Source organism: Ovis canadensis, chromosome 17, assembly GCF_042477335.2.
Source record: "Ovis canadensis isolate MfBH-ARS-UI-01 breed Bighorn chromosome 17, ARS-UI_OviCan_v2, whole genome shotgun sequence".
NCBI lineage: Eukaryota > Metazoa > Chordata > Mammalia > Artiodactyla > Bovidae > Ovis > Ovis canadensis.
In genome coordinates this window covers 72423127-72443535 of record NC_091261.1, presented here as the reverse complement: position 1 = coordinate 72443535, position 20409 = coordinate 72423127, and the positions used below count along the sequence as shown (strand labels likewise).

At 40.2% G+C, this 20409-nt stretch overlaps 1 protein-coding gene and 1 non-coding gene across 7 annotated transcripts in view; both read right to left on the bottom strand.

Moving 5' to 3' along the window:
• HECTD4 (HECT domain E3 ubiquitin protein ligase 4) overlaps positions 1 to 20409 on the bottom strand; it is a 165877-nt gene that overhangs the window by 81475 nt on the left and 63993 nt on the right. For all 6 annotated transcript variants that reach the window (XR_011249996.1, XM_069558125.1, XM_069558126.1 and 3 more), the window contains exons 8-11: positions 12246 to 12438; positions 8647 to 8805; positions 2399 to 2512; positions 1564 to 1704 (exon numbers count right to left, since the gene is read on the bottom strand). Coding sequence is in view for 5 of the 6 variants with exons in the window: in XM_069558125.1 (XP_069414226.1) it covers positions 1564 to 1704; positions 2399 to 2512; positions 8647 to 8805; positions 12246 to 12438 (607 nt within the window). In the remaining variant the exon portion in view is untranslated. The remainder of the gene's footprint in view (positions 1 to 1563; positions 1705 to 2398; positions 2513 to 8646; positions 8806 to 12245; positions 12439 to 20409) is intronic.
• LOC138422977 (small nucleolar RNA SNORA79) lies at positions 3175 to 3322 on the bottom strand. The gene has a single exon (XR_011250089.1). It is a non-coding gene; the product is annotated as a small nucleolar RNA SNORA79 (small nucleolar RNA).

The window sequence follows — 20409 nt, the reverse complement described above, 5'->3', positions numbered from 1 at the left end:
AATTTCCAACTAGTTTTTTTTTTAATAAACTCTTTGTTGAAATTCTCTATTTGTTTATAATTATGATCATTATCCTTTCCTTTAGTCTTTTAAACATGGTTTTCTTTAGTTCTCTGAATTTATTTATAAAGGCTGCTTTAAAGTCTTCATCTGCTAAATCTGAGTTTTGCCTGCAGTGTTTAGCTACTGGTTTCTCTGCTCACTTTTTAAAAAATTATTTCTATTTTACTACTTCTTTTCTTTCATTTGTTTATTTTTATTATTCTCATTTTTCTTTGTAAAGCTATCTTCCTAGTGGTAGGTAGGAAGTAACCTCGTCTGAGTCATAGGTTGTGCTCAAACACCCTGAGCTAGTACAACTTCCACCCTGGATGGATCCATGTTTTATGAGGGAAGGACAAAGTTTAGGCAGTTTTAAAGTCTTCCATGGTTTTCACCTTCTGCTGGACCCTCTCAAATTTCTGCATGTGTATGAAGGCTCATTTTCAGCCAGGCCTATGTGACCAGCTTGGGCCTTCTCTGGCTTCTTCAGATGTTTGGGGGAGCTTATGAAGGTCTTTTTGTAGCTTTCTCATTACCCAAATCTCACCAGTAAATTTCTGGCTAGTTTGCTGGTTTGCTGCTTGCCCTAACCAGGACCACAACCTCAGGCTAGTTAAGCCACTGGTTGTCTCTGTTTGCCACCAAGACCACTACTATTATTGACACTGCTGCTGAGCATGAATTTTTTCCATGCTCCACTCCAAATCAGTTAGCCACTTCTGGCAGCAAAGCTGTTGGCTCCCATGATCTGTCCCACCCTGCCAGAATTACGGCACTGATCAAGCTGAAAGTGGGGGACAGGGGTATCTCCAGCTAAGAACACCACAGACTTCTACTGTTCCTAGCCAAAGTTCAGTGGGTTGTTTGTTTGTTTGTTTTAATGAATACTGCTTCTCAATTTGTTATATCCCTTTGGTCAATTTCCAGAGTCTAGAAATACTTTTTTAGTTGGTATTTTCATTTTGTAGAAAGTTATTTGTGATAATTCAGTTCATCACTGCTTTATCAAGAGAGGATTTGCTGAGCTACTCACTACTCCATATATACCACTGTAGTTGACTCTGAAGTCATGAGATTTTAAAATAATATTAAAAATTAACAATTCTTAATATTAAGAACTTTAATATTAAGAAATCTAAAGGTCATTTGCTGGATATTCTATCAAATTGTAAGTCTGTGTATAAGTAGGTTGTTTTTAAAGCAAAACATAACAGCTTATATAATCCCATGCCAAATACAAACAGTGAATTTCTGTACTAAAGTTCTGACAATTCAGAAGGGTCGTAACAATTTCCTTTTAAAAAAAGGTCTGTGGACCACCTCAAAAGCTCTATTTATTTACACATTTATTTATTTAATCATAAACCAACCAGATAACAAGAATTCTAAATTCTAAATTTGAAGAGGGAAGGCTGCTGACACACTTTGCTGCTTGGGGTACATTCCCACTTATACTGCTGCTGTGCTGTCTCTTATTTCCCAGGGGAGAATCTCTTCCTGTAGGACAATGAGTGCACCCACCTTTGGGCTCAGTGATGATATGGCTGACTCCAAGTCTCTGGCAGACGTAATGGAAGGCCTGATTCCCAGGATTACACCACTGATCAATATAGTCATTCGAGCATGTCCACAGCATGTTGTTCACTGTATCATAACAGGCACCTGCAAAAACAGCAACCTTTATACAACTATCACGTCATTATCTGCTGGATATATACTTCTCATAAGCACTGCTAAAGAGTGGAAGGGCAAGGATGCTCCCCAGAGATGGCAAAGCAGTAGACTGGGGCTCAAAGGATTCAGTCTACTTGGCTTAACTCATATGTGAGAATGGAATAGTCTCAAGGAATAGAAAGTTTTTAGTCACTGACTTACATGTGACCTTTTCAACTCCAAAAAGGATTCAAGTGGCTTACATTAAAACCCAGGTACAATAGGACTAGTTAACATTAACACACAGTAAAAGCCTTAGTAACTGAACCCTAAACTCAGAATCAAGTTTCCTAGGTGCCAATGCAAACAGAATATCCAATATATTACATAATGCTCATCTTCTAACAATAAGAAGTATACCAAACCCTTAGGGGAAAGAAGTTTCTTTATGGCATGAACTTGAGAAAAATTTGTTATAGGATCATCATATAACCTATAACGGACAGTATCTTCAACCATAATTTATGCAGAGGAATTTCACATAGGACAATTTCTTATATTAATCCTCACAACTAAACAGTAGCGTAAAAAAAATTCTTTCAAGGAAACTAGAATACCATAGAGAACCAGCAAGACTTTTTGAGAGAAATTGCTAAAATTTTGAATTTTCCAAGGACAATAAATGTGGGCTTTCAATTCTTACCCAATCCTGGTACAAGGGCACCACGCCCCAAGGAGCTTCCAGCAGCATCTATGAGGTCGGCACGGCTTGTGAACTGACCATCCGAAATATTATACACCAAGCTAGAGGCAAGGACTTCAGAAACAAACAGTTTAGTAAGCCTTGAGATGAATGATGGTGAGTTAAATTTTAGCCTCTTAATATAAAGATATATAAATATGACATATAATATAAAGACAAAAATATGAAGAAAGCTGAGCACTGAAGAATTGATGCTTTTGAACTGTATTGGAGAAGACTCTTGAGAGTCCCTTGGACTGCAAGGAGATCCAACCAGTCCATTCTAAAGGAGATCAGCCCTGGGTGTTCCTTGGAAGGAATGATGCTAAAGCTGAAACTCTAGTACTTTGGCCACCTCATGGGAAGAGTTGACTCATTGGAAAAGACTCTGATGCTGGGAGGGATTGGGGGCAGGAGGAAAAGGGGACGACAGAGGATGAGATGGCTGGATGGCATCACCGACTCGATGGACGTGAGTGTGAGTGAACTCCAGGAGATGGTGATGGACAGGGAGGCCTGGCGTGCTGCGATTCATGGGGTCGCAAAGAGTCGGGAACGACTGAGCGACTGAACTGAACTGATAAAGATTTTCATCAAAATCACATCTTTTTTTGGTTGTCTATTGGTGTAACAGTGAGGAGACAAAAGACACATGTTAAGATCACACACTCACAAAAAAAAACTGTCATAAAGTCTCTTCCAATGTAGTGAACCATATTTTTTTCTTTTTTTTCCCCAATTGTTTGACTCCACAAAATTCAGAAGGCACTAATGGACAGCCAACCCATCCCGATGGTGCCCAGAGTGAAGACAAGTCAGCTTAAACACATGATGGACTAAAATCCCACTACTCAGAGCTCCAAGCAATGAGAGGAACAGCCATCAAAGTGAAGCATATTTTTGAAAGTGTTTTTAAAACAGCAACTTTTACATACGGGTTTTTTCAATATAGTTTGTCAAAAGGGTAATTGCAAGAGGGGTTATGATCATTAACATCACAAAGTAGCAACATTTACAAGCAATACTTTACATACATTTGGTGCTCAATAAAGTTCAGAGGGTGTTCAAACACAGGTCAGTTGCTATCCTTCCAAGCACTGGCTCTAAAGTTTGGAGAGATTTTGGCCTTTTCCCTTAACAAAGGAGAGTGCAGTGATGACAAGCATGCACTTCAGGATTCTGAATTTGAATTCTAGCTCTACCACTTCTGTGTGACCCTGGCAAATTTACTGAACCTCTCAGTTGCCCCACGTGTAAAGTGGAGATAATAAAAGTATCTACTTTATATAGTTATTGTGAAGATTAAGTGAGTTAAAAAACACGTCAAGGATCTACACCAGCACACATATGCTAGCTGCTAATTTTTCTCCTGAAAAGGTTTTACTGGGACAGAGGGGAGGGGGCTCAGCCCTTCTTGGCTGCTGCTTTCCTCACAGTGGCCGGGACATTACTCAGCTCCTCTCTCTCCCTCTCGGCACGGATGTACGTCCCCACCTTTTTTCTTGATGGACTTGAGGGCCGGCTTGTTCTTGGGAGCCCTTGGCATGCCGCTCCATGGCATGCTGCCCCTCGGAGGCAAAGGCGCACACCTTCTGCATCATGTCTGGTGGGGCTGTTCTTGTTCTTGGTCACCTGGTGGCCCTTGCTGAGGCCCCTGGCTAGGGGGTAGCCCAGAGCCATAGTCACTGCTCTTCAATGGCTGCTGTGGCAGATGGGCTGGCCCTATTACTGATGTTATTTTCTTCCCCACTTTTCAACAGAAAATCCGAGCAGTGCCTCTCAAATTTCTCGTTTTTAGCTGCATCACCCTAGTAATCCAGATTCTTATCACGGCTGACTTGAGCTGTGATCTAAACGGCACTCTTTGTTTCTTTTCTATTTTCTATTGTTCTGTCCTGCACACCAACAAATGGTCTTCTCCAAATCTCTTTTTGATTGTTTCCCATGCATAGGCCTTTCCCCATGTGGCCACTTACATGAATAACAGCCATTTTTCAGGACAAATTCAAAACTTCATGAAGTTTTTCCCTTCTACCCCACTCGACAATGACCCTGTCTTTCTCTGATTCTGCAGCATTTACATCTGCTCCCCATGGTTCAGGCACTGAACACAGCATCATGCTTCGTTTTCCAGTTGTTTCACACACAGACATCATTTATCCTAACCAGACTATGAGCTCCTCAAGGCAAACACCACTTTTTCCACTTACTGAGTAGCCTCCACAGTGACCACTGTGGAAGAGGGCACAGAAAGAATTTCAGCATTTATTTGTTGGTCTAAAATAGAATCATTGAGTAAGCTATAATCTCATGAAAAAATGGTGCCATGAAGACCTGTTTTAATCAAGTGGGGCTAATTTCAATTGAGTGGGGGAAAAAAACATGCCAAGGAAACTAAAAAAAAAGTTTAAGATGATTAATGATCAATGAAAAGACAAATAACCCAATTTCAAAATGGACAAAGAATTTGAATAGATATTTCCCCAAAGAATATACAAAAAGTCAATGAGCACAAGAAAAGATGTTCAACATCATTAACTGCTGCTGCTGCTGCTAAGCTGCTTCAGTTGTGTCCGACTCAGTGCGAGCCCAGAGATGGCAGCCCACCAGGCTCCCCCGTCCCTGGGATTCTCCAGGCAAGAACACTGGAGTGGGTTGCCATTTCCTTCTCCAATGCATGAAAGTGAAAAGTGAAAGTGAAGTCACTCAGTCATGTCCGACTCTTTGCAACCCCATGGACTGCAGCCTACCAGGCTCCTCCATCCATGGGATTTTCCAGGCAAGAGTACTGGAGTGGAGTGCTATTGCCTTCTCTGTCATTAATTGCTAGGGAAATGCAAATCAAAACCACAATGAGATACTACTTCATATCCACTAGGATGGCTAGTAAAACAACAAAAACAACAAAAAAGGAAAATAACAAATGTTAGAGAGAATGTGGAAAAACTGGAACCATTGCTAATGAGCCTCTAAAATGGTACAGCCACGGGAAACCAGTTCAGCAGTCCCTCGAAAAGATTAAACATAGAGGTACCTACCACAGGACCCAGAATTTTCCTCTTACACATACACCCAAGAGAAATGACAACATGTCCACACAAAAACTTGTACGTGAATGTTCATAGTAGCATTATTCAAAAGAGCCAAAAAGCAGAAACAACTCAAATGTCAATGCAGTATATCCATACAATCAAATATGATTTGGCCAAGAAAGAAATGAAGCAATGATTTGTGCTACAACTTGGATGAAACTTGGGAACATTATGTTTCAATTAAAGAAAAAGCCAGTCACCAAGTCTGAGGAGGCCTTACAAATAGCTGTGAAAAGAAGAGAAGCAAAAAGCAAAGGAGAAAAGGAAAGATATACCCATTTGAATGCAGAGGTCCAAAGAATAGCAAGGAGAGATAAGAAAGCCTCCCTCAGCGATCAGTGCAAAGAAATAGAGGAAAACAACAGAATGGGAAAGTCTAGAGATCTCTTCAAGAATATTAGAGATACCAAGGGAACATTTCATGCAAAGATGGACTCGATAAAGGACAGAAATGGTATGACCTGAAAGAAACAGAAGATATTCAGAAGAGGTGGCAAGAATATACAGACGAACTGAAAAAGATCTTCATGACCCAGATAACCACGATGGTGTGATCACTCACCTAGAGCCAGACATCCTGGAATGTGAAGTCAAGTGGGCCTTAGAAAGCATCACTATGAACAAAGCTAGTGGAGGTGATGGAATTCCAGTGGAGCTATTTCAAATCCTGAAAGATGATGCTGTGAAAGTGCTGCACTCAATATGCCAGCAAATTTGGAAAACTCAGCAGTGGCCACAGGACTGGAAAAGGTCAGTTTTCATTCCAATCCCAAACAAAGGAAATGCCAAAGAATGCTCAAACTACCACACAATTGCACTCATCTCACACGCTAATAAAGTAATGCTCAAAATTCTCTAAGTCAGGCTTCAGCAATACATAAACCATGAGCTTCCAGATGTTCAAGCTGGTTTTAGAAAAGGCAGAGGAACCAGAGATCAAATTACCAACATCTGCTGGATCATCAGAAAAGCAAGAGAGTTCCAGAAAAACATCTGTGTCTTCTTTATTGACTATGCCAAAGCCTTTGACTATGTGGATTACAATAAACTGTGGAAAATTCTGAAAGAGATGGGAATAACAGACCACCTGACCTGCCTCTTGAGAAACCTGTATGCAGGTCAGGAAGCAACAGTTAGAACTGGACATGGAACAACAGACTTGTTTCAAATAGGAAAAGGAGTACATCAAGGCTGTATATTGTCACCCTGCTTATTTAACTTATATACAGAGTACATCATGAAAAACGCTGGGCTGGAAGAAACACAAGCTGGAATCAAGATTGCTGAGAGAAATATCAATAACCTCAGATATGCAGGTGACACCACCCTTATGGCAGAAAGTGAAGAGGAACTCAAGAGCCTCTTGATGAAAGTGAAAGAGGAGAGTGAAAAAGTTGACTTAAAACTCAACATTCAGAAAACAAAGATCATGGCATCTGGTCCCATCACTTCATGGCAAATAGATGGGGAAACAGTGGCTGACTTTATTTTTGGGGGGCTCCCAAATCACTGTGGATGGTGATTGCAGTCATGAAACTAAAAGATGCTTACTCCTTGGAAGGAAAGTTATGACCAACCTAGAAAGCATATTAAAAAGCAGAGACACTACTTTGCCAACAAAGGTCCATCTAGTCAAGGCTATGGTTTTTCCAGTAGTCATGTATGGATGTGAGAGTTGGACTATAAAGAAAGCTGAGTGCTGAAGAATTGATGCTTTTGAACTGTGGTATTGGAGAAGACTCTTGAGAGTCCCTTGGACTGCAAGGAAATCCAACCAGTCCATCCTAAAGGAGATTAGTCCTGGGTGTTCATTGGAAGGACTGATGTTGAAGCTGAAACTCCAATACTTTGGCCACCTGATGCGAAGAGCTGACTCATTTGAAAAGACCCTGATGCTGGGAAAGGTTATGGGCAGGAGGAGAAGGGGACGACAGAGGATGAGATGGTTGGATGGCATCACCGACTCAATGTTCATGAGTTTGGGTAGGCTCCGGGATTTGGTGATGGACAGGGAGGCCTGGCGTGTTGCAGTCCATGGGGTTGCAAAGAGTTGGACAAGACTGAGTGACTGAACTGAACTGAAAAGCACATATATTACATAATTCCACATATATAGAAAGTCCATAGTCAGAAAGCACACTGGTGGAGGCCACAGGCTGGGTGAGGGGGTGGGGAAAGGAGTGGCTGCTAATGGGTATGGGGTTTCTTTTTGGAGTGATAGAAATGTTTTATAATTAGATAGTGGTGATGGTTGGACAACTCTAAATATACAAAACCACTGAACTGTATATTTTAAATGGGTAAATTTTATGGTATGTAAGTTATACTTTAATCATGATAGTATACCTCCCTCTTTTATAAAAATATGTGTACACTTAACACTAATGAATTTTTGCACACTATTTTGTATCATATACATTTTTTGCTTAACATTTCAGACACATATGTGTCCTAAAATGGAGGCATTTCACAGACCTTTGCTTTTTACATGTTTTATTTTGTATTTGGGGTACAGCCAATTAACAATGTTGTGACAGTTTCAACTGAACAGCAAAGGGACTGAGCCATACATATACACATATCCATTTTCCCCCCAAACTCCCTTCCTGTCTAGGTTGTTACATAACATAGAGCCGACTTCCCTGTGCTATACAGTAGGACCTTGCTGGTTATCCATGTTAAACATAGCAGTGTGTACATGTCTATCCCAAACTCCCTAACTATCCCTTGCCCCCATCCTTCCCCCCAGGAACCATAAGTTCGTTCTCTCATAGACTTATTTTAATAGCTCTATGGTGGGTGGAGTTCTTGCTGTGTCATAAATAAATAAAGTGATGACAGATTATTTTATTTCCTAAGATCTTTCTGACCTCATTATTATTTTGAGTAATTTTACAGGACAATAGTTTTCAGAAGTGTACTATTACATCATCTACCAAAATTCTGTTTTTCATTCCTCCTAGCCTCTGATGACACTGATATGGTGTTTTGTTGCTATCAAAGAGGTTTTGCAAACAAACATTTAAGAGAGTAAGTGCAAAATCACTATTTGGAAAAACATTAAATTTCAGAGTTGGAGACGAATTGGGAAAAGAGCCATAAATAAAGTTCACTTACTTTTTAAAGACGACAAACCACTTGTTCCACCAAAAAGAGATCGGGTGGCAGAGCTGCCTGATCCCCCTGGAGGTGGGACCAGCATCACCAAATATGTACCACAGGTATAAATGGGTGTCTTCCGAAGCATTTTTAGAGGAAGTCCACAGCTAGTATTTGCTGGTAAAAAGGATGAAAATGGTGAGTAACAGCAGTTGACACACAGATTAATTTGATTACCAAACCAAATTAGAGTATGACAAGGGGGCCCCAAATTCTAGCAAGGATATACTAAGACTCAGAAAATAGAGCAAAAAATAATACGCTAATGCAAAAATAATGATCTAGCTCCATAGTCTGGCCCCAAGCCCCCTGGTTCTATGATCTGAACATTTCTCAAAGGTGTTCCCAGTACTCAATATGCCCTTATGGCTCTAAAAAATCTTTCAAAGGAATGAATCCTCACATGGACTAAATCTCAAAATAAAAGAAGAATCCTATTGTTTATATTTCCCCCTAGGAAACTGTGCTCCAGTAGAGATCTTTTCATTTTATACAGAACAAATTATTAATAGGCTTGTGATATTTCATTCATTATAAACAGCTTTAAACACGGAATCAGCCAGAAATTTCAACCCATAACCAGTTAATAAAAGCTTTCACAGTATCTATCACAAAATAATTTATGCCTGCAGGATTTATAACCTATGATGCATTTTCTTTCTTTTTTTTTTTTTAGGATCAGTGACATAAATTTTCATTAAGAAAATAATTATAAAGTAAAAATAAAAATTTTAAAAAATAATAATTATTATTGTTTATAATTAAAAGGTATAAAATGTACTTTAATTTCCCTTACTCACTGGCAGATATGAAAACGTAGGGTGAACTGAAGGATTTTCTATGTATTAGTTTAGTGAGGATTGATGATGGCAGCAGAAAGTCAATCAGAGTGTTTTACCTAGGAAGCTGTCAGGGTATAAAATATAACTGCCTACATAGACATAAAATAATCTTTAGACGGTTTAGATTAGAAAAGTGAGACAAGTGAAATCTAATCTGTCATTGCTTTGAATGCTTGTGGTTCTAAATTCCATTTTTTAAAACTTCAAGCCTCCAGCAAATATATTCTTCATTTAGGACATAAACCCAGTAGCATAAATTTCCATAAGTAAGAAACCCTAAAAAGCTAGCAACTTTGTGAGCATAACATTTTCACTGAGATTTTTTTTTTAATAGACATACCCTTATTAACATAGTAAGAGGTATTAGTTTACCACAGAATAAAAAACCCTAGACCTTCTGAATGTTGAATAATTGTCAAAAATTCACTTAGCCTATTACTGGTGAATTTTTATGTAACAACAGCGTGTTTAAATGAATACATCAAGAATGCACATAGAAGTGCAGTGATTGAGATCACATATTTAGAACACAAATAATAGTTTCAGAGGAACTAAATATACCTCGCCTACTGAGTCCTCTTTTTGATATCACTCATATTTTCTTAGGTAACAAGAAAATAGCATTTCTATTGTGCAGGTAGGATTCAATTTTCTTCCAAGGGACAAACCCAGATCAAGTCTTCAGCTTATCGAGAAAACATTTATTTAGGTAATGAGGACTGCTCTCTACAAAGTATTGCCTATAACTCAAATTATCCAAAGAACCAAGTTATAATAACTATTAATAAATTTCTAACTTGTATTTGATATAATAGAGACCTATAGAAGTAAAATATTATCCTTAAATTCTAATATGGACTAATAAATATTTAAAATTTGATAGTCTCACAAAGAATTAATCACAAATATTTTTCGTAACATTTCACTATATAAAAGAATGAAAACACAAACTTGCATTAAATTCATTAAACATATATTTATTCAGATAATTTTTCTCTACATGGCATCTTTTTCTAGCCTTATCTTTTACTACAGGTCATGATTTGTTATAAATTCATGTAGTTGATATATAATATGAAAACTCTCCAAGAATAATGGTTCTTGACTTTTGGCGGGGGGGTCATAAGTGACCATGAAACTCTGATGAAAATTATGATGATACACATACTATGTTATTTAAAACTTTGGGAAAGGATGCTTATGAAACACTGAATTCTTACCCTAGTTAAGGATACCTGCTTTAAAAATACAGAACAGTGTGTTTAGAAGGCTACCTTTTACTGAGAAAAGAAGAACAATAAAAAATACATAAATGTATCTTTCTACATGAATTTAATTTCTCTTTGCATTAAAGAAACCAACAACTCTGCCAGGATAAATAGAAACTAATAAATAGAGCTACCTATAGGGGGCAGGGTGGGGCAAATAACAGAATACACCAGGATACTGGAGTAAGATTTTTCTGCATGTACCATTTATATTGTTTTCACTTTCAAACTCTGTAAACACATTATCTATTTAAAAATATTACAGTGCAAACACTAAATGCCAAAGTCCAGAAAAATCAATCTCTGTCGTAGAGGGTTTGCCTTTTATTTGCTTGGTTGAGAATATGTTTAGTGAAAGTGGAAGTGTTAGTCGCTCAGTCCTGCCTGACTCTTTGCAACCCCATGGACTATAGCCTGACAGTCTCCTCCGTCCATGGAACTCTCCAGGCAAGAAAACTGGAGTAGGCAGCCATTCCCTTCTCCAGGGGATCTTCTTGACCTGGGAATGAACCCAGGTCTCCTGCACTGCAAGCAGATTCTTTACCCATCCGAGCCATCAGGGAAGCCCATATTTAGTGAAGATGATGTTAAATGTGAGTTTTTTACATTCATGAAGCATATACTAAACATGAAAATAATTTATTCTAACAGTAAGGACAAAGTATTTACAATTAAGGAGAGAGCTGTGTTGAATTCTTACAGATTCTTGCTAATTCATGTTCACAGCCAACAGTATGTATTAGCTTGGAATTAAAAAAATGAACAATGACTGGAAGGACACAAAAAGGTGAACTATGTAAAGCAAACTGCTTTGTAAGTCTGTAAGAGCTCAATAACAAGTACTGCCTGAATTCCACAGGCAGCATGCACTAACCACAAGCTGAATCCATCAAGCCATGAAAAGGCATGGAGGAATTGTAAAGGCACACATTATTAAGTGAAAGAAGCCCATATGAAAAGGCTATATTCTGTGTAAATCAGATTATATGATATTCTGTAAAAGGCAAAACTATGAAGACAATAAAAGATCAGTGGTGGCCAGGGTTTGGGGGGTGGGGAGGGATGAATAGGTAGAGTGCAAAGGATTTTTAAGGCTATACAACTACTCTATGTGATACAATAATGATGCACACAGGTCATTATGCATTTGTCCAAACCCATGGAATGTACAACACCAAGAGTGAACCCTAAGGTGAACTGTGGACTCTGGGTGATTATTACGTGTCTCGGTGGGTTCATCGATTGTGACAAGTGCACCACTCTGGTGGGGGATGCTGATAATAAGGGGGGCTGTGCACATGTAGGGGTGGGAGGTACACAAAAAATCTGTACCTTCCTTTAATTTTGCTGCAAACCTAAAACTGCTCTAAGACAATACTCTCAAAACATATATAGAGCTGAATGAAGCTGAACAAGGTAAACATGAGATAAGCGAAGGGCAGCCAACCTGCTTGGTCCTCTTTCAGGGTGTTGGAGATGGTGGAGCCGGTGAGGGCAGCCAGTGTTGCGGACGGCGAGGCTCGGTAACGGGACAGTCTGCTCAGGAGCATCTCATTAATGCTTTTTGCAGACTCGCCCTCTTTTCTCATTAGAATTGTGCGTTCCTGAAGTGGGCTGGCTACGAATACACCATTTTCCACCTAATATTTAAAGAAAAAGAAGTTCTTAAATGGAACCTGTTTCCATTCAGTGAGCAAACTTCTCCTTCAGAAGTGTATTATTGTCACCTGGTTACTCAAAAACATTTCCCAAAACTGTACCTGAGTAGGTGTACACCTCAAAACCTAATTGCTCTACAGAAACTGAGAACAAAAGGGAAACTATGAGATGTTTGAGAGCTTTCATTTTTAATAGCCCAGATTCTTAAAAGTAATGAGCCAAGTTTAATAGGTTCTACGAAAGGTTGTTGATGAAAATTCCTCATACTGAATTCCACAGGCAGCTCTCACTAATTACAAGCTTCTGACAGGTACAAGTAAGATGAGAGGAAAACAAATCAATCAGGTCTTGATTTACTATTAAGTACAGCTATGAGGATTATATCTTCTTGAAATATAATTAGTGGCTAAAATCCAAACTCTGTAATAACAGCAGTCAACATTAGCCCCAGCTGCTCAGGGATTGGCAGAGCAACGGTGGAGAAAGGCAGACTTTGTCTGCTAAAAATATATGCCAGCTTCAACTGGATCCTTGCTGGTACTTGGCAGTTCTCCTTCATCGTTTGATTATAACCCAGCAAAAGCTCTGGGGTGGTGATTCCAAAATTCTTCCACCAAATTTTCAGTATGGCTTTAAGCAGACCACCTGGCTTTTATTATTACTGAAAAGATCCAGACCACTTACTATAAGCTGCTCCCACTTGTCTCTCTTCCCACTCAAGAATCTTGTGTTCAGCCTCATTTAATCTTTTTCTCTTAATTCAGAGGAAGAAGCATTCCACCTCCTTTCTAACTGCCCCCTCAATTATCTCCCATCTGCCCCCTTCACCCTCACAGTCTCCCTCTTTGATCTCCTTTTTGGTTTCAAATATTCACAGGTCTCCAAGATCTTAAAGAAAACATTGGTGGCCCATTGCAATACCATCCCTCTTCTCAACTTCCATTCACTGTCAGATGTCTTAGATATACCTCAAGCAGCCTCTTCACCCACTGCCTGCTCCAGACCAGGCTTCTGGGTCTGGTTGGAGTCTCAGAAACTGGTGTCATGAGTGAAGAGAGGTAGAAATAGAGATAAGAAAGAACAGGAGTGCGAAGTGGAAAGGCTTCCAGAAGCAAATAAAAAGCAGTGAAGGAGTCCTAAGTGAAAAGTTGGTAACAGAGAAGAGGCTAGAGGAAGCAACCTGAGGAGCACAGCCAGGCAAGGTTCCCGGAGAGGGATGGACCTGCTGAGGGGGGCTTTTATGAGACGTTCACAAAAGAGAAGTAAAAAGGCTTCTCAGAGTTTGCAAATGCTGTTTCTATTTCCTCACCTCTGCCTCTTAACGCTTTACAGCTACTTAACTCAGTTCCCTCTAACAAGTGAACATTCTTGATGGTCAAGAGGAACCTAAAACCAAAATCATCAAGGTTTTCCTTGTCTTCTGTGTAGGCTGTGCCATGGTTGCCAGAAACCTTGGGGTTGTCCTGCCTCAGTCTCAGTGGCAGAATATAATCCTGGTTTCTTTTCAACATGAACATGTACCTATGTGTAAGGGACTCTTCTAATGAGCAAAGCCAAGACAGTTCTTGCCCTCTGTGTGCTCCTCTTATCTGCTGGTTCCCATCTCCACTTACTTAAACGGGAGCCTGCTTAGGATTAGACCCTGCCTCTGGTTCTAAAACCTTTGCTGGAACACCCTGTCCCTAGATCCTCCTGTGTGTGCCTGGCTCTTTCCTATCATTTAGGTCTTACATAGAATGTCACCTCCTCAAAGAGGCTTTCCATGATTACCAAAGAAGAATCCCCTCCGCCCTCTCCTACTCACCCCCACAAGCCAGAGCACAACATCCAGTCATGTTACCTGTACAGCACTTACCATTCTCTGAAATGATCTTACTCATTAATTTATTTATTATTTGACCTTCTACCTCCATTCCACCTTAGCTGAATGCTGGCTCCCCAAGAGCCAGGATCCTGCCTGCCTTGTTTGCTGTCTCATTTCCAGCACTCATGAAGCAGACAGTAAATACTTGAAGCTCTGCTGAATAAACAGATCTGTGTCCTGACTCAAGACGAGGGCATGCAACCCACTCCAGTATTCTTGCCTGGAAAATCCCATGGACAGAGGAGCCTGGCGGGCTACATCCATGGGGTCACAAAGTCGGACACGACTGAAGCGACAGCATGCACACATGTCCTGACCCAAATCCAATGCTACCTCTCCACGGCAACTCCTACATTGCTATATACAGACCATCCTTGCTCCTGGGATTGAGCACAACTTTTCTAACTGCCTCCCACTCCCCAGCACTTCGGCTGGAATAGCCTCTGTCGCCTAAAATTGAACACATCCACATCTTCCCACACTGTGTTACCCCCACCCTTCAGCTAGATTCACGTTTACCAAGTGTAGCTCTATTTATGTTGCACAACTCTAAATATGACCCTTCAAAGGCATCCAGACTAAAAAATCAATCACTTGGCATTCAAAAGCACTGCCCAATCTGGCTCCATAAGAAAAACAATGGCTAAATTAAGAAAAAAAAAAGTCATGCTATTGTGTTTAAGTACTTTGAAAATATTGAAAAGAAAACCTGATAAAGCACCCATGAGAAGCAAAGAGGACTCAGCTTTGGTGCCCAAGTAGTAAATCTGGGAACCTCTATACTTAGCAAAGTATCTCTTTGGGACGAAAAAGCTACTAGTGATTTTGAAAGGAGGGGGAAGCGCCTGGGAGGAGTGAGAAGCAGCACACAGCTAGTGATGACAAGAAGCTTCCCTCTGGCTCCCTTCCTGGCCCACGCTACCACCTCAAGTCCAGTGACCATCCAGCCTCAACTTGGTCTCCCCACTTTGACCCCGTATGTTTTACTACATTAGCCAAAGATTCATTTACAGATGAAAATAAAATTATGTCCTTCCTTGTCTGAAGCCCTGCATCAGCTTCCCAATAAATTTAAAACAAAACTCAAATGGCTGGTAAGGCCCATGGGGTCCAACATCCACTGACCTCCGTGCTTTGGTTTCCCCTTCTCCCCACACTTTCAGGGCACTGCCTTCTGTCCCTCCTCTAAAATGCCTGCATGCTAGGCCTATACTTGGTGATCCCTCTTTCTGGACTGGACTAGTTCTGATTTGCCTGAGACTGTCCTGGTTTTAGCACCAACGGTCCTTGTCCTAAGAAACGTCTCAGGTCCTGGCAAATGGGGAGGGTTGGTTGCCATCTCTGGCAGGATAGATGGCTGCTTCTCATCACTCTCATTTCAGCTCAAATGTCCTTCCTCAGAATGGCCCTCTCTGCCAGGCAAACCGGAGTGGCTCACCATCTCTACCCCCTCACTCTCTATCGCATTACCCTCTTTTATTTTCTCCCCAGCATTTGCCAGTAGCTGAAATTATTTTCTTCTTGTGTTTCCTTTCTTACTAACTCCCCACACTCTGATGTAAGTGCCTTGAAAACAAAGGCTTATTACCCTGCTACCCAGACAAGGCACTGGATTAACACTGAATGAATGAAGATCACCTCAGCTATCCGAATCATAATTTAAAGAAAATCATAAACCAATGGAGTTGAAGGGGGAGAGGCACCTAGTGCATCCGTTATTATACTGACCATATAGTTAAGAACAGACCTAAGAAAGAGACAAAACAGCAGTAAAACTGTCACTGAATCTATCTGAAGAACAGCAGCTTACAGAAAGCACATGGGCACAGGAAGAGGTCTCAGAGCAAAACAGAACTGAAGATGTAAAACAAGTGCCCTGAAAAGGTAAAAGAGAGTTATAGAAGATTCTCAAGCAAGGATGTGTCCAGTGCACAGGTAATGAAATCACGCAGAAAGAGTCCATGCCTTGGTTATTCTATAATCTTGAAGGAAAAGGCTAAAATTAAGAATAAGGTATTTCCTGCTGATCAACATGTTGGTACCGTCACAGCTGAATTCTGCACCAAAGCAAAAGGGACAAGGACGGATAGGATTGTATTTTACATAAAATAATTTATAAAGAATGGTAAGAAAGGTCTTTTTGATAAGATGATATTTGAGCAGAGACCTAAAAAGAGAGAACGAGCTGTCTGTTTATCTGCAGATGACACTGCACAAGGCCCGGAAGGGAGAACACGTTAGTGCCTGCGTGTCAGCCAGGAGGTCAGGCGGGGCTGGAGTGGAGTGACAGAAGCCCCAAATCACACAGTACTCTTACAGAGGTGAAGGGGGCTGGGAGACACTTAGAAGGTAAAGCAGGCAATATATGCTGACTGGGCAAGGAATCAGGGAAGGGAAAAGAGGAGAGAGAGGGACACAGAGGTCTCTGGCCAGCACTAAAAGGACACAGATGTGATGAAGTGAAACGGGAGAGCCTGAGGCAGAAGCGGATCTGGGGTAAAATCAGGAGTTTGGTACAGGGCATATCTAGCTTGAGGGAACTATCAGACTTCCAACTGGAAAAGTCTCATATCCTGAGCATATACAAACACCCACCCACATCAATATGCATGCAGAGCCTCAGGGACAGGTTTTGGCTGAGAAGCAAAATTGAGCATCATCTGTACAGAGAGGTGTTTAAAGCTATAAGACAGGATGGGATCAATGAGGGAGTAAGAGCAGACAGAGTAGACAGAAGGGGTCCTAGAAATAGGTCCTGGCACCCTTGACTGTTGAGAGGTTAGGAAGACAGGAGATAGGAAACACCAGTGACGAGACAAGCCCTAGGAGTGTCCCAAAGCCCAAATGAAAACAGTTTCAAGAATGGGGGGGAGTGAGATCATATTAAATACTGCTAGAAGGTCAAATAAAAAGAAAAGAGAAGTGCCCTTGAATTTACTATTGTGGAAGTCCCTGGGGAACGTGAGAAGAGCTGCTATGGTGGCATGGTGAGACTGCAGCAGGTTCAAGAGTGAACAGAAGGGAAGAAAGTAAAGCAGTAAGAATAAATTATTTCAAGCATATTGCTGTAAAGGGGAACCAAAGATAGGGGAGTGGAGGAGAATGAGGGTCAAGGGAGTTGGTTCTGCTTTTTCAAGACTGAATATCTTCTCCTGTATTTATATGCTGTGGTGAATGATCCACTGAGAGAGGAAAGCTAGTATCATAGGAGAAGGCCAATTCCAGAGAGAATCCATACCTGCCCACCACAATTTTTATCACACAGTAGGCAGTGATTGATTACACACAGTGCACTGAACCAAGCTTTCTATACTAAACAATGTAACTTGGAAATTAATTTACTTCAGTCCACACAGATCTGCCCCATGCTTTTTAATGGCTACACAGTGTTCCTTTCTGTGATAGTATCATAAGCAGAAAGCCAGGTAGGTATCTTTGTTTAGCTTCCCAAGTCAGTATTTTAGAATTTGCTAAATTAATGGCAGGTGATGCTTAAAATTTTTTAATCTTACAATGAAAAATTTCAAACATAGGTAAAAATTGTGAATAGTATAATGAACTTTCATATATTCATCATCCAATTTCAACTATTATCCGGATATAGCCAAATTTGTTTAACCCACCTATCTCTTTTTTACTCCATTTTAAACATGTCCCAGACATCATGAAATTCCACTTCTGAATATTTCACTGTTGCTGCTGCTGCTAAGTCGCTTCAGTCGTGTCCGACTCTGTGCGACCCCAGAGATGGCAGCCCACCAGGCTCCGCCATCCCTGGGAGTCTCCAGGCAAGAACACTGGAGTGCGTTGCCATTTCCTCTCCAATGCATGAAAGCGAAAAGTGAAAGTGAATTCACTCAGTCACGTCCGACTCTTCGTGACCCCATGGACTGCAGCCTACCAGGCTCCTCCATCCATGGGATTTTCCAGGCAAGAGTACTGGAGTGGGGTGCCATCGCCTTCTCCGCACTACTCATCTCTAAAAATATGGACATTTTCTTATATAATCACAATGCCATTATCATAACTTTAAAAATAAGAATATACTCCTTAGTTTCCTCTAATACTTATTTTATATTCAAATTCCAAATTGTCTCCAAATTTTCTTTTCTACAATTGGTCCATTGGATTCAGACTCCAAAAGTAACTCAAAGGTTACTGTTTTAATCTAGAGCAGGCCCTTGAGCGTCTCCCCAACTTTTTATTTCATGCCATAGGCAAAGGCTTGTAGTTGTTCTATTTCCTCCAGGGCAGGTATGAGCTTTTGATCCTGTATGCCTAAAAATATCTTTATGCTGTTTTTATGACTGATTGATATTTTGGTTGACTATCTGACTTCTGGGTTAGATATTGATTTCCCCCAGAATTTTTGGAAGTACTGCCCCATTTTTACATTCAGTAATGAGACTGAACAGCCTGGTGTTCTTCTTATACCTCATTATTTGTACATGATTTTATTTTACCTCCAGAAGCTTTAGAATCTTCTTTGCTCCTGATAATCTGAAATTTCAAGATGAGGTGCCAGTGTGGACATTTTTCATTCACTGTGCCAAAGACCTTTTAATCTGGACATCAGTGTCCTTTAGTTTGACATTGTCCTTCTATTATTTCTTTGATAATATCTTATTTTCTGTTCTCTTTTGGGAACTGCTGTTACTAAGTATTCAGAAGGATTATTCCTTTATGTCTTTTATCTTTTCATATTTACTGCTCTTTACTTATCCTACTTTCTAGATTTCATATCTTTAATTCCCTTATTAATTTTTAAAATTTGACAATCATAAACTCCTTCTCATTCTGAGAGTCCTTTTTTCATGACATCCTGCTCTGTTTTATGAACGCAGTATCTTCTCATCTGTCTCACAGAGTAGTAAGCGCTAATGAGGTCTTTATCTTACTCTATTAGCTGTTTTTCTGATTTCTTTTTCTTATTTTTAGTTTCCAATCTAGAGACTTTCCTAGTTTGTCTAGAGTTTCTCAATGGTCTGCTTTAAATTTTTTAAAAGAACTTTATTAGTGTCATTTTAAAATGTACACAAAAGAAGAAAGAGTAGTATAATGAGCTCCCCATGTGCCCAGCTTCTGGCTTCAGTAATTATCACCACCTTGCCAAACTTCTAAAATCTATTCCTCTCCCCTCCACACACACAGCTCTCCAAAGCCCTGGCCTTTGCTTGTTTGGGGTGTTTTTGTGTCTGCTCTTTTTTAAAACAGTTCACCACTAGAAAGGAATGCTATGCACATGGTTGGGGAAGCTTACTTACTAGAAGACATCACTGTGGGTGATTCACTGGGGCAGCAAGTCTTTAACTTATATGAGCCCAAATATCAGTACAGTGGGGTCTTTTCTCCAGGGTCATTTGGTTTTTTCAGACAAACATCAAGACTTTTGCCTGGGCAGCTGGCATCTGAGCACAAATGTAGTGTGTACCAGGAAAGGAGACAACAGACAGTTCCTTTAACAAACTTGCAGTCTATACCCCCGTCTCACAATGGTTCTGTGCCATACCTGATGCCACCAATCCTTAAGACTCTCTAAGGCTGGATGTTGGTGAATCATCTCTCTTCCTCTTGGGAATTCCCCTGAATGCATACTTTTAGTTTTGGCTTTCCCCATACTAAAGGACAAGAAGAGACACTATTATCTATCTCCATCTCCTAAGGTCAGGGGATAAGAGATACTACTTAGAGCTGAGGAACAAGTAATAAAGGTTTAACTATAAGTTACAAAGATATCCTCCTCCAAAGAAGAATTAAAATGAATCAAATAAATACACTAGGAGGAAGGAAGAAAAAAAGGAGGTGAATTGAGCGAAATCCTCATCTGTCACAGCAAAAAACCAAAACACAAACACATAATACATGGAGTTAGTAAATCAAGAAACAGCAATGTAAGCCTTTCACTTAGAGACATGAAAGTAACCACTAGAAGAAGGAAAAGCTGACACCGTTAAAGTAACTATCTATAAGGAACTTGCCAGGGATGGGGCAAGAGACTCCCACTTTTCATTATGAGCCCAGATGTACTAGATGTACTACCTCAAATTTTAATGCATGTGCATGTTTTTCTTTGACATGATCTTTAAAA